The 15,161-nt window shown below is 44.8% G+C and overlaps 1 protein-coding gene across 1 annotated transcript in view; it reads left to right on the top strand.

Annotated features, from left to right (window-relative positions):
* LOC123990428 (potassium voltage-gated channel subfamily H member 2-like) overlaps positions 1-15,161 on the top strand; it is a 342,223-nt gene that overhangs the window by 31,955 nt on the left and 295,107 nt on the right. Inside the window, exon 3 of the mRNA XM_046290973.1 lies at positions 5,558-5,788. Within this exon, the coding sequence (XP_046146929.1) occupies positions 5,558-5,788 (231 nt within the window). The remainder of the gene's footprint in view (positions 1-5,557; positions 5,789-15,161) is intronic.

The following is a 15,161-nucleotide window of genomic DNA, read 5'->3' as shown; positions in this document are numbered from 1 at the left end:
TGGCACCTACTACCATATCCAGTTCAAAGGCACTTAAATATTTTGTCTTTCCCATTCACACTCTGAATGGCACACATACACAATCCATGTCTCAACTGTCTCATGGCTTAAAAATAATAATTTATCCTGTCTCCTCCCCTTCATCTACACTGATTGAAGTGGATTTAACTAGTGACATCAATAAGGGATCATAGCTTTTACCTGGACTCACCTGGTCAGTCTATGTCTTGGAAAGAGCAGGTGTCCTTAATATTTGTAAACTCATTGTATGTTTACTCTGTCATAGCTTTTATTAAAAAGTCCAAATTTCATGCTAAGATTTTAATATTCAACCATTTTACAAGGCAAATGTCACTACATTCATGCGTAGCGTAGGGTACAAGTTGTGCTTTGTGTTTGGTCAGGGTTTTGTCCTTCCTAACTCTTCCCTTTCCCTTTCTTGTGACTGGGTGGGATTTGTTGTTTGTGATCTCTCTCTGTGAGTGTGTGTGTCAGAGATGGAAATAGTGAGAGTTATGAGGAAGAGGTAGAAAATCAGAGGACGAGCCTAGAGACTAGAGAGAGAGAGAGTGCTGCCTTGTTGTTATGTCTGATGGCTCTTTCTTCTTCAGTAACAGCTGGTGGTGCGAGGCCCGCAAGGGTGTGTGTGTGTGTTTGTGTCTTTGTTCGTGTATATGTCTTTGTGTGTGTGTGTGCATTTGTGTGCTTGTGTGTGTGTCTTTGCGCTCGGGTGTCTTTGTGTGTGAGAGAGAGACGGAGAGAATTTAAGAAGGCTCGATGTTATTGTTGCTGCTACTGTTGTTGCCACATTGTAAGTGGTGTGAAAGGTGTGCCAGGTTTCTCTGGAACAGTCTAGAGGAACAGATGGAGCCCGGAATACGCAGTGCCCCATTGCCAAACACAGGCAATACTCAAACACACACAATTTTAAATTACAGAAGATAATATCTCTTGGAGTGGGACACGACACCTTTAGAAAATAAATTGCTGTCCTAGAAGGGTTCTTCGGTTCTCCCCATAGAACACTTTAAATAAACATTTTTGGTTCCAGGCATTTATTTATTTATTTTATTTCACCTGTATTTAACCAGGTAGGCCAGTTGAGAACACCTGTATTTAACTAGGTAGGCCAGTTGAGAACACCTTTATTTAACCAGGTAGGCCAGTTGAGAACACCTTTATTTAACCAGGTAGGCTAGTTGAGAACACCTTTATTTAACCAGGTAGGCCAGTTGAGAACACCTTTATTTAACCAGGTAGGCAAGTTGAGAACACCTTTATTTAACCAGGTAGGCCAGTTGAGAACACCTTTATTTAACCAGGTAGGCTAGTTGAGAACACCTTTATTTAACCAGGTAGGCCAGTTGAGAACACCTTTATTTAACCAGGTAGGCAAGTTGAGAACACCTTTATTTAACCAGGTAGGCCAGTTGAGAACACCTTTATTTAACCAGGTAGGCTAGTTGAGAACACCTTTATTTAACCAGGTAGGCCAGTTGAGAACACCTTTATTTAACCAGGTAGGCAAGTTGTGAACAAGTTCTCATTTACAACTGTGACCTGGCCAAGATAAAGCAAAGCAGTGCGACAAAAACAACAACACAGAGGTACATGGGATAAACAAAAGTACAGTCAATAACACAATAGAAAAACCTGTATACAGTGTGTGCAAATGAAGTAAGGAGGTAAAGGCAATAAATAGGCCATCGTGGCGAAGTAATTACAATTTAACAGATTAACACTGGACTGCAGATGAGGATATGCGAGTAGAAATACTGGTGTGCAAAAGAGCAGAAAAACAAATATGGGATGAGGAAGTTGGTTGTATGGGCTATTTACAGATGGGCTGTACAGCTGCAGCGACCGGTAAACTGCTCTGACAGCTGATACTTAAAGTTAGTGAGGGAGATAAGTGTCCAACTTCAGTTATTTTTGCAATTCGTTCCAGTCATTGGCAGCAGAGAACTGGAAGGAAAGGCAGCCAAAGGAGGTGTTGGCTATGGGGATGAACAGTGAAATATACCTGCTGGAGCGCTTGCTACGAGTGGGTGTTGCTATGGTGACCAGTGAGCTGAGATGAGGCGGAGCTTTACCTAGCAAAGAATTATAGATGACCTGGAGCTAGTGGGTTTGCAGCGAGGACCAGCCAACGAGAGCATACAGGTCGCAATGGTGGGTAGTATATGGGGCTTTGGTGACAAAAACGGATGGCACTGTGATAGTCTGCATCCAATTCTCTGAGTAGACTGTTGGAGGCTATTTTGTAAATGACATCACCGAAGTCAAGGATTTGTAGGATAGTCAGTTTTATGAGGATATGTTTGCAGCATGAATGAAGGAGGCTTTGTTGCAAAATAGGAAGCTGATTCTAGATTTAATTTTGGATTGGAGATGCTTAGTATGAGTCTGGAAGGAGAGTTTACAGTCTAGCCAGAGACCTAGGAATTTATAGTTGTCCATGTATTCTAAGTCCGAACCATCCAGAGTAGTGATGCTAGTCGGGCGGGCGGGTGCGGGCAGTGACCGGTTGAAGAGCATGCATTTCGTTTTACAAGCATTCAAGAGCAGTGGAAGGCCACGGAAGGAGAGTTGTATGGCATTGAAGCTCGTTTGGAGGTTTGTTAACATAGCGAACAAAGAAGGGCCAGATGTATACAGAATGGTGTCGTCTGCATAGAGGTGGATCAAAGAATCCCCCGCAGCAAGAGCGACATCATTGATATATACAGAGAAAAGAGTCAGCCCGAGAATTGAACCCTGTGGCACCCCCATAGAGACTGCCAGAGGTCCGGACAACAGGCCCTCTGATTTGACACACTGAACTCTATCAGAGAAGTAGTTAGTGAACCAGGCGAGGCAGTCATTAGAGAAATCAAAGCTGGTGAGTCTGCCGATAAGAATATGGTGATTGACAGTGTCAAAAGCCGTGGCCAAGTTGATGTAGACAGCTTCACAGTACTGTCTTTGATCGATGGCAGTTGCAATATCGTTTAGGACCTTGAGCACGGCTCGGAAACCGGATTGCATAGCGGAGAACGTATGGTGGGATTTGAAATGGTCGATGATCTGTTTGTTCACTTGGCTTTTGAAGACTTTAGAAAGGCAGGGCAAGAGGGATATGGGTCTGTAACAGTTTGGGTCTAAAGTGTCTCCCCCTTTGAAGAGGGGATGACCGCGGCTTTCCAATCTTTAGGAATGTCAGACAATACGAAAGAGAGGTTGAACAGACTGGTAATATGGGTTGCAACAATGGCAGCGGATAATTTTAGGAAGAGAGGGTCGAGATTTTCTAGCCCAGCTGATTCGTTGGGATCCAGATTTTGTAACTCTGTCAGAACATTGCTGCGGGGGTTGGGGTAGCCAGTTGGAAAAAAAGCATGGCCAGCCGTAGAGAAATGCTTTTTGAAATTCTCGATTATCGTGGATTTATCGGTGGTGACAGTGTTTCCTAGCCTCAGTGCAGTGGGCAGCTGGGAGGAGGTGCTCTTATTCTCCATGGACTTTACAGTGTCCCAGAACCTTTTGGAATTAGTGCTACAGGATGCAAATTTCTGTTTGAAAAAGCCTTTGCTTTCCTAACTGCCTGTGTATATTGGTTCCTGACTTCCCTGAAAAGTTGCATAACACTATTTGATGCTAGTGCAGTATGCCACACGATGTTTTTGTGCTGGTCAAGGGCAGTCAAGTCTGGAGGTAGAACCCTTCTGTTTCAGGTAGAACTTTTTGGGGGTTCCATGTAGAACTCTTACCACACAGGGCTCTACCTGGAACCAAAAAGGGTTCTCTTATGGGGAAAGAACACTTTTGAACCCCTTTTTTCTGACCGTGTAAGCTCGTCGAGACTGTAATAACAGTAAGATATAGCTTGACAAATGAAACACAATCCTGTCTCCCTCTCATCCATCTCTGGTCCATTATCTTTTATCTTCAAATTTCAGTTCAATACAAAACCTAATTTCAATACCATAAAGAAATTAGAACAAGCGTGCTTTATTCTCTAAATAAAGTTAGTGTGTTCAGTGGAAAACTCGATGGGGACTCCATCTACCATTTTGAACCACACGTGTGGAATACAATAGAAAAATACAATAGTTGGTGTGTTCGTTTAATCGGACTGTGTTTGTCAATTGTTGTGACCTAGAGGAAGATCAGATCAAATTTTATGACCCATTTATGCAGAAATCCAGGTATTTCCAAACCATTTCCATACTTTTTCTTGCCACTGTATGTTGTCTCAACCCACCAAATACAAACCACTTACTATTTTCTAATTTTCAAAAGGTCCCAAGCTCACATTCTTAGAAAGTACTCACAAATCCTCCTGTCTTATAAATCCTACGGTCGCCTGAACAGAGCAGAAATAGTGCCCTGCTCATTAGGAGAATAGCAGACATTCTTCCTCCCAATGTCCTTCTTCCTGTGTTTTGAGCCACTCTGAGCGGTCATTAGTCCACGCTTCCCATTTAACAAGACAGCTCATCGGAGATACAGAGAAAAGCAAGGAGCAGCGACAACTGAATTCCACCGTCACACACACACACGCACACACACACACACACACACACACACACACACACACACACACACACACACACACACACACACACACACACACACACACACACACACACACACACACACACACACACACACACACACACACACACACACACACACACACACACACACACACACACACACACATTCTAGAGATTTGTCCATGAGCATTTAAAAAACTCAGTCAGGGTCTCAACTTAATGCTGAAAGTCAGAATAGTAGAACACACGGCGTTGTGCATCAGCAGTTTCCCTCTTGTTATATGTCACTAACTGACAGTCACTCAATTAGCTCATGTCAGTTTACATAGTTTAGATTGGTAAATGAGTCTAGTTAGTCTAGCCTGCTATCTACAGTTAACTTGTAGTAATCATCATCATGATGTTTTAATCACGGTGCTGAGTTAATAGGAGTTTATGTGTAGCAGCTAATTGTATAGGTAATAGGCCATGTGTTTGTAGATGGTCTGAGGTAAATGAATCTACAGCAGTCAAGGGTGACCAGGGTCATTATGGATAGTTTTTGCTCTTCAACAAACAGAATTTTAAAGAGTTATAGAAATGTAGTAAATAGTTTTTAACTTTCTTAAACTGTCCAGGCATTAGGCAGGTAGCCTAGTGATTAGCGCATTGGGCCAGTAACCGAAAGGTGGCTGGATTGAATCCCAGAGCTGACAAGGTAGACATCTGTTGTTCTCCCCCTGAGCAAGGCAGTCAACCCACTGTTCCCCAGCTACTGAAGATGTGGATGTTGATTAAGGTTGCCCTGCAATGTGGAAGACACATTTCAGTTGAATGCATTTAGTTGTACAACTGACTCCCTTTCCCTAATGAAACTCAGATGGCCATGAGGTGCTGAGCAAAGGGGATGTAGCTCTTGTTCATCAGGTCAAGGATGCACCATTTTCTACTAGTCACACAAAAAACACAATACATAAATGCGCATACACACTATATCTCTCCTGCTACCTACCTCATCTCCTTCTTCCTCTCATCCTCAGGTCGTAAGTTCATCATCGCCAATGCCCGGGTGGAGAACTGTGCCATCATATTCTGCAACGATGGCTTCTGCGCCATGTGTGGCTACTCGCGAGCAGAGATCATGCAGAAGCCCTGTACCTGTAACTTCCTGTACGGCCCTCAAACCAAGCGGTTGGCCATCGCCCAGATGGCCCAAGCACTGCTGGGCTCGGAAGAGAGGAAAATGGAGATCAACCTGTACAGGAAGGACGGTAGGACCATACGCAGTGTGTGTGTGTGTGTGTGTGTGTGTGCATGTGTGTGTATGTGTGTTTTGCGGTGAGGTTGAAAACTCGTACAAGTTCAACCTGCTTAGTTACTATGGTTTCCAAGAACCACTGTACCATATCTTCTATACTTGGTTCATATTCATGACTGTATTTGCTAGTCTCCTGGTGTATTCTCAAGTCCCCCCTCTGATGCCTGATCATTGGTTGTGTCAGTAATTCTGGTTTGTGAGGTCATATGGGGAAAACACTCAGGAGGAATATCCCGGGAACATGCAGTGCTGCCTGGTCTATCAGGCTCTGGGCTTGTGGCCAGTGACACACTACTCAATCACCTCCAGGTAATAGAGACAGACACTTCCCCACCGGGTGAGATATCAGACAGGTCCAACTGAGGAAAGCGCTACAGTATGACAGAGGAGTCAAAGAGAAAGCAAGACAGATGAAGTGAGATACTGAGAAAAGGTATAGGTGAAAAAAATAAAGGAAGAGAGAGGGCGGCTGCAGTTCTCAGTTCCTGGAGAGAGAGGTGAGAGAGTGAGAGAGGTGAGAGATGAGAGACAGGTGACAGACAGGTGAGAGACAGGTGAGAGACAGGTGAGAGAGAGGTGAGAGATAGGTGAAAGAGAGGTGACAGACAGGTGAGAGAGAGGTGACACACAACACACAACATGGCTAGCTGTAGCAGCAGCAGTAGAACGCTACATGGCTAGCTGTAGCAGCAGCAGTAGAGCGCTACATGGCTAGCTGTAGCAGCAGCAGTAGAACGCTACATGGCTAGCTGTAGCAGCAGCAGTAGAACGCTACATGGCTAGCTGCAGCAGCAGCAGTAGAACGCTACATGGCTAGCTGCAGCAGCAGCAGTAGAGGGATGCATGGCGCCAGATGTTTGCTCTCAGCTGTTTGCGCTCTTGAGTCCTGCACCGGTCCGTCCCTGGTTCACCATTCAGACTTTCCACTGTTTATACTCAGAGTTATCTGTTTCTCCTGTATACACAACTCCCCCCTTGGCCTGCAGTAGATAGAGAAATCAACTCAAAATAATGTCTGTGTGTGTGTGTGTGTGTGTGTGTGTGTGTGTGTGTGTGTGTGTGTGTGTGTGTGTGTGTGTGTGTGTGTGTGTGTGTGTGTGTGTGTGTGTGTGTGTGTGTGTGTGTGTGTGTGTGTGTGTGTGTGTGTGTGTGTGTGTGTGTGTGTGTGTGTGTGTGTGTGTACTGATTCTCTAGTGCCCTGCTCTGTTTCCAGTGTGTACACTCAGTAGTTGCTACAATGCTAACGATAACAGCTAGCTACAGTACAGCATAGTACGATGATTCATTCATATATTCTTACAGTATAGGCTCTAGTATGTGATACGAGTTCTGTAGAGTGTTGACATCTGTTATCTACTGCTCGGATGTGGCTGGCCCTGTCCACCTAAATGTGGAGAAGTACAGCAGGAAGTATATTTGTAATGTCACCAGGGAGACCTTCAAGAGGCTCTCTCTGTGTTGCCAGGGTTACCCACATCCCATGTGATTGGGGGAACACACTTCCCTTGGGCCCACTCCCCCTCCCTCACCTCCCTTCGCTCTTCATTGTCTGACACTCTTATGAAGAGTCATTATGCGCTTTCAAGGGGATTGCCCGATCCATAATCTCTCACCTCTGATAGGTCAACTGGTCTAGGCTTGTCTTAGCAAACCCCTCCCAGGGTGAGTCTTCCTCAGCTCATCAGATAGTCACGATTGAAATGCAGCGCACCCTGGAAACTCCTACATAACACATACATGATGTGGAAATACAATGCCTCCTCCTCCTCATCCCTCTTCCCCTCATCCTTCTTCTTCTTCTTCTCCTCCTCCTCCTCCTCCTCCTCCTCCTCCTCCTCCTCCTCCTTATTAAAATGCACGAGTAGGGGGAAGAAAAGGATCCCTTTAATGTTGGAAAGAGTGAAGTGACAGAAAGGGAAGGGAAGGGAAGGGAAGGGAAGGGAAGGGAAGGGAAGGGAAGGGAAGGGAAGGGAAGGGAAGGGAAAGGAAAGGAAATGAAAGGAAAAGTTTAGGGATTGTGCAGCAATACTCCGCTCCATTCATCTACCCCTGCTCCCCGGCATTAGCCTTGATGAATGGCTCCTTCTCTCACGCTCAATTGTCCGACGTCGATCTGAACGCTACTTAATCAATCATCTTGTCCAGCTAAACTCTTTCAGCTCTGATGCAGTTGCAGGGAGTTAAGGGACTGTACACTGTGCGTGTTGTACATCAGCGCCTGTTTCCGGTCAGCACAGTCTCCGGATTTCACATACTCTTGACCTCTTGAGGTCACTGTGATCCGTTGTTTTTATTTTTTATACGGTCGGTAGAGCCTTTTCTGTCCCAGTTCTAGAAATGTCAACTCAAGCAGGTTGAAATACTGTAAAGGAACTCCCTGCTCTTGCTCTCAGTAAGCTCCACTCAGACTGCCAGACTCTTTGTGTGTGCCTGTTATCCCAGAGATCTGAGGCCTCTGGGGAACAGGTACATACTGAACTCTGTCTCTGCATGGAAGCCTCCCGCAGCCCGCAGCCCTCTGCTCATTGCTCTCTTCCGCCCCCCGATTGTCCAGGAAGGAGTACCAAGGGGGCCTATACATAACCCTCATCATTTCATTAAGTATCCCCATGCAGACCATCTGGAGCAGGGTCTCATTAAGTAGCCCCATGCAGGCCATCTGCAGCAGGGTCTCATTAATCGGGGCGGCAGCGTAGCCTAGTGGTTAGAGCGTTGGACTAGTAACCGGAAGGTTGCGAGTTCAAACCCCCGAGCTGACAAGGTACAAATCTGTCGTTCTGCCCCTGAACAGGCAGTTAACCCACTGTTCCCAGGCCGTCATTGAAAATAAGAATATGTTCTTAACTGACTTGCCTGGTTAAATAAAGGTAAAATAAAATAAAAATTAAGTAGCCCTCCATGCAGGCCATCTGCAGCAGGGTTTCATTAAGTAGCCCTCCATGCAGGGTCTCATTAAGTAGCCCTCCATGCAGGCCATCTGCAGCAGGGTTTCATTAAGTAGCCCCATGCAGACCATCTGCAGCAGGGTCTCATTAAGTAGCCCTCCATGCAGGCCATCTGCAGCAGGGTTTCATTAAGTAGCCCTCCATGCAGGGTCTCATTAAGTAGCCCTCCATGCAGGCCATCTGCAGCAGGGTTTCATTAAGTAGCCCCATGCAGACCATCTGCAGCAGGGTCTCATTAAGTAGCCCTCCATGCAGGGTCTCATTAAGTAGGCCATCTGCAGCAGGGTTTCATTAAGTAGCCCCATGCAGGCCATCTGCAGCAGGGTCTCATTAAGTAGCCCCATGCAGACCATCTGCAGCAGGGTCTCATTAAGTAGCCCCATGCAGACCAGGCTAAGCCATTCAGTGGCTGGGCCGTGTGTGTGTGTGTGTGTGTGTGTGTGTGTGTGTGTGTGTGTGTGTGTGTGTGTGTGTGTGTGTGTGTGTGTGTGTGTGTGTGTGTGTGTGTGTGTGTCCCCGTTGCCCCTCATATTTGTGAGATCCCTTCATCACTCTTTTGTTCTATTGCTCAGCATATTAGTTATTTTTCCAAAGCTTTGACAGCTTAAAAATATGCTCAAGTCCTTGTGTCTATAGATGTCTGGTCCACCTTCTCTTTGGAGTGGCTATCCATTGTCATCAGAGATGTACGGCCCTACAATGGAGTCATCAGAAATCGTGGCGTTTCGCGAGGTCCCCAGCAAGGTCTGAGCAATCCCCCTCCCCCTTATATTTCCTGCTATTTCCTACTATTTTACACATTTCGACATGAAGCTGAGAGAATATTTTGCCATTTTAAAAGCTAATTGCCTGTAATTCTAAACATTTTTTTGTTGCCATTATGACGTGCCCCATCCAACCAGAGCTTCTGAGCTCCCACACGTGATCAGCGTTGACAGCTAAGCAGGCATGTGTGGGGGATCTTGGTGCACCAGGGCCCAGATTCACAAACCTTCTTTAAGAAGACATTTCAACTTAACTGAAACTTTTTTCCTTAACTATAGACTTAAGAAGAAAGTTGAAACAGTTGCCGAGCAACACACATCTTAAGAAGATTTGTAAGAAGATATTTCACAAGTTTGTATAAAAATCATTAAATCTTAAGATATTGCTGAGGAATTGCACTTACTCTCTTATGAACTTTAAAAAAAAATAATCTTAAAATACTTCTTTTGTGTAAGAATTGTTTTGTGAATCTGGGCCCAGGTGTACATTTGAGACTAGACAGTCTCTCAGGTGGCTGACAATAGCTAAAAGCCCATGGCCTCTTCATGTGATTGCTTAGCAGCTGTAGCTAAGGAGCGTACTCAGAACTGGCCTATAAGTACTTGTTTTTTTATGGAGATGACCTTCACTGCTAAATCCAACTGCCACGAAAAAGTCCCACTAACAATCAACACAATAATACTTTTTTTTTTACAATAAATTAGGCAATAATTTAATGCGGCCACACAAGAAATGGTCGTCATAATTACAATTTCACACCGCAAAATCTATAAAGGGGAAGCTTCTCATGGCTTGTGTATCAATTTTCATGTTATGTATCTTGTGTTGAAAAGACAAGTAGTTGTTTCTTTGGTGTCTTTCATCACAGACCACATCTTGAAAAATAGATCACATTGAGTGAGGTGCTTGTAGAATAGATTGCAGCATCAATGGTAATGGAATGCAACTTGTTTAAGAGGTGCTGATAATGACATCTATGTCTGTTGAACATCCTGCACGGTTAGACCCAGCAGACCAGACTCATCATACTATATCCATCAGACTAGATGCTAGACCCATCAGATTAGATACTAGACACATCAGACTAGATAATAGACCCATCAAACTAGACACAATACCCATCAGACTAGATACTAGACCCATCACACTAGACCCATCAGATGAGATAATAGACCCATCAGACTAGACCCAACAGACTAGATACAAGACCCATCAAACTACATAATATACCCATCAGACTAGATACTAGACCCATCAGAAAAGATACTAGACCATTCAGATGAGATACTTGACCCTTCAGACAATATTCTAGATCCATCAGATTAGATACTAGACCCATCAGACTAGATACTTGACCCATCAGACTAGATACTAGACCCATCAGACTAGATACCAGACCCATCAGACTAGATTCTAGACCCATCAGACTAGATACTAGACCATTCAGATGAGAAACTAGACCATTCAGATGAGATACTTGACCCATCAGACAAGATTCTAGATCCATCAGATTAGCAGACTAGATACTAGACAAATCAGACTATATACTAGACCCATCAGACTAGACCCATCAGACTAGATACTTTACCCATCAGACATGATACTAGACCCATCAGACTCAAAACTAGACCCATCAGACTAGATACTTTACCCATCAGACAAGATTCTAGATCCATCAGATTAGCAGACTAGATACTAGACAAATCAGACTATATACTAGACCCATCAGACTAGACCCATCAGACTAGATACTTTACCCATCAGACATGATACTAGACCCATCAGACTCAAAACTAGACCCATCAGACTAGATACTTTACCCATCAGACATGACACTAGACCCATCAGACTAGACACCAGACCCAGCAGATTAGATACTATACCCATCAGAAGAGATACTAGACCATTCAGATGAGATACTAGACCCATCAGACTAGATACTAGACCCATCAGACTATATACTAGACCCATCAGATTAGATACTAAACCCATCAGACTAGATACTAGACCCATCAGAATATATACTAGACCCATCAGACTGGACCCTAGACCCATCAGACTACATACTAGACCCATCAGACTAGATACTAGATCCACCAGACTAGACCCATCAGACTCAAAACTAGACCCATCAGACTAGATACTTTACCCATCAGACATGACACTAGACCCATCAGACTAGACACCAGACCCAGCAGATTAGATACTATACCCATCAGAAGAGATACTAGACCATTCAGATGAGATACTAGACCCATCAGAATATATACTAGACCCATCAGACTGGACCCTAGACCCATCAGACTACATACTAGACCCAACAGACTACATACTAGATCCACCAGACTAGACCAATCAGACTAGTCAGTAGATCCATCAGATTAGATTCTTTACCCATCAGACTTGATACTAGACCCATCAGACTAGATACTAGACCCATCAGACTAGACACTAGACCCAGCAGATTAGATACTATACCCATCAGAATAGATACTAGACCATTCAGATGAGATACTAGACCCATCAGACTAGATACTAGACCCATCAGACAAGATTCTAGATCCACCAGACTAGACCAATCAGACTAGTCAGTAGATCCATCAGACAAGATCGTAGACCCATCAGACTAGATTCTTTACCCATCAGACTTGATACTAGACCCATCAGACTAGATTCTTCACCCATCAGACTTCATACTAGACCCATCAGGCTAGATACTAAACCCATCAGACTAGATTCTTTACCCATCAGACTTGATACTAGACCCATCAGACAAGATTCTAAACCCATCAGACTAGATACTAGACCCATCAGAATATATACTACACCCATCAGACTGGACCCTAGACCCATCAGACTACATACTAGACCCATCAGACTGGATACTAGATCCACCAGACTAGACCAATCAGACTAGTCAGTAGATCCATCAGACTAGATTCTTTACCCATCAGACTTGATACTAGACCCATCAGACTAGATTCTTTACCCATCAGACTAGATACTAGACCCATCAGGCTAGATACTAGACCCATCAGACTAGATACTAGATCCACCAGACTAGACCCATCAGACTAGATACTAGATCCACCAGACTAGACCAATCAGACTAGATACTAGATCCACCAGACTAGACCCATCAGACAAGATCGTAGACCCATCAGACTAGATTCTTTACCCATCAAACTCTAGATACTAGATCCACCAGACTAGACCCGTCAGACTAGATACTAGATCCACCAGACTAGACCCATCAGACAAGATTCTAGACCCATCAGATTAGCTACTAAACCCATCAGACTGGACCCTAGACCCATCAGACTACATACTAGACCAGAGGTGGGCAAACTTTTTGACTCGCGGGCCACAATGGGTTCTAAAATTTGACAGAGGGGCCGGGCCAGGAGCATTTGGAGGGAGTGTTTGGGCCGGATATACTAAAGCATTAAATGTAGTGTGTGCAAACCTCATAGCACAGTAAGAACACTACAACCCAATTTATTAACTGTCTTTCAAATGTGAAAAATAGCCCTTATCAGTTAATAAATTTGTCTCAAGGAATATGCAAGATATGGCATTTACATACTATTTCGCAGATACTGGGAGGAGGAAATGTAAATAGATCAAAATAACATACGCACTGTGATTTATCACGATTGCGTCTGTTTTTAATAAGTTTCAATCGAAGGTGCAAAGTTAAAGAAATCAGAACCTGGTCCTTCTGTAGCTCAGTTGGTAGAGCATGGCGCTTGTAATGCCAGGGTAGTGGGTTCGATCCCCGGGACCACCCATATGTAGAATGTATGCACACATGACTGTAAGATACTAGACCCATCAGACTAGACACCAGACCCAGCAGACTAGACACCAGACCCAGCAGATTAGATACTATACCCATCAGAAGAGATACTAGACCATTCAGATGAGATACCAGACCCAGCAGATTAGATACTATACCATTCAGATTAGATACTATACCCATCAGATTAGATACTAGACCCATCAGACTATATTCTAGACCCATAAGACTAGACCCAGGCATTGTTATTGTGTTGTATGGGTTTCTATTCTTTTGTTGACACCTGCGTAATGCATCATGACAGAGCACTGTTCTGCCATGTATCTGCCTCATTACACACTCAATGTACTGTAGTAATGTGTGTGTGTGTGTGTGTGTGTGTGTGGTATGTTCGTGTGTGGGAAACAGCTACACAAACATCACCAATGATTCACTTAACAACCTCTTCACACAAGCACACACATATTAGATGATACACACACACGCAGACGCAGCACGCACGCACGCACGCACGCACGCACGCACGCACGCACGCACGCACGCACGCACGCACGCACGCACGCACGCACACACACACACACACACACACACACACACACACACACACACACACACACACACACTGTCAGTCACTAACCCCTCCCCTCTCAAAAACAACACTCTCTGTCAGTCACTAACCCCTCCCCTCTCAAAAACAACACTCTCAATGCAGATGAACTTGTCTCCATGGATATCCTTTCATGATTGCCTCCTTTACCGCCCTCCTGTTTGGTTTATTGTGTGTGTACGTATATTTGTGTGTGTTTGCGTGTGTAGTTTGCCCCTGTGTTTATGAATGTGTGTATGTGTGTGTATCGCAGAGTAAGAAGGCCCCTCTCCAACCCAAGCCCCTGGTTGAAACTATCTGTACTGCATAGCTAGTTCGTACAGCAGGGAGTCCCTGGTTGAAACTATCTGTACTGCATAGCTAGTTCGTACAGCAGGGAGTCCCTGGTTGAAACTATCTGTACTGCATAGCTAGTTCGTACAGCAGGGAGTCCCTGGTTGAAACTATCTGTACTGCATAGCTAGTCCCTGGTTGAAACTATCTGTACAGCAGGGAGTCCCTGGTTGAAACTATCTGTACTGCATAGCTAGTTCGTACAGCAGGGAGTCCCTGGTTGAAACTATCTGTACTGCATAGCTAGTTCGTACAGCAGGGAGTCCCTGGGGAGGCCTGCTACTTTCACTGCCTGTCAGGCTCCTGTTTACTCTTTAACTGCCCAGTGTATTGACCTGTACTACTAGCCACTATGACCTGTCCTACTGGCCACTATGACCTGTCCTACTGGCCACTATGACCTGTCCTACTGGCCACTGTGACCTGTACTACTAGCCACTATGACCTGTCCTACTGGCCACTATGCCCTGTCCTACTGGCCACTATGACCTGTACTACTAGCCACTGTGACCTGTACTACTAGCCACTATGACCTGTCCTACTGGCCACTATGCCCTGTCCTACTGGCCACTATGACCTGTTTTACTGGCCACTGTGACCTGTCCTACTGGCCACTATGCCCTGTCCTACTGGCCACTATGCCCTGTCCTACTGGCCACTGTGACCTGTACTACTAGCCACTATGACCTGTCCTACTGGCCACAGTGACCTGTACTACTAGCCACTATGACCTGTCCTACTAGCCACTATGACCTGTCCTACTGGCCACTATGACCTGTTTTACTGGCCACTGTGACCTGTCCTAATGGCCACTATGCCCTGTCCTACATGACTGTAAGTCGCTTTGGATAAAAGCGTCTGCTAAATGGCATATATT

Source organism: Oncorhynchus gorbuscha, linkage group LG12 (assembly GCF_021184085.1).
Source record: "Oncorhynchus gorbuscha isolate QuinsamMale2020 ecotype Even-year linkage group LG12, OgorEven_v1.0, whole genome shotgun sequence".
NCBI classification, from domain to species: Eukaryota; Metazoa; Chordata; class Actinopteri; order Salmoniformes; family Salmonidae; genus Oncorhynchus; species Oncorhynchus gorbuscha.
Note: the sequence above shows the minus strand (reverse complement) of the source record. Positions and strands in the feature narration are given on the sequence as shown.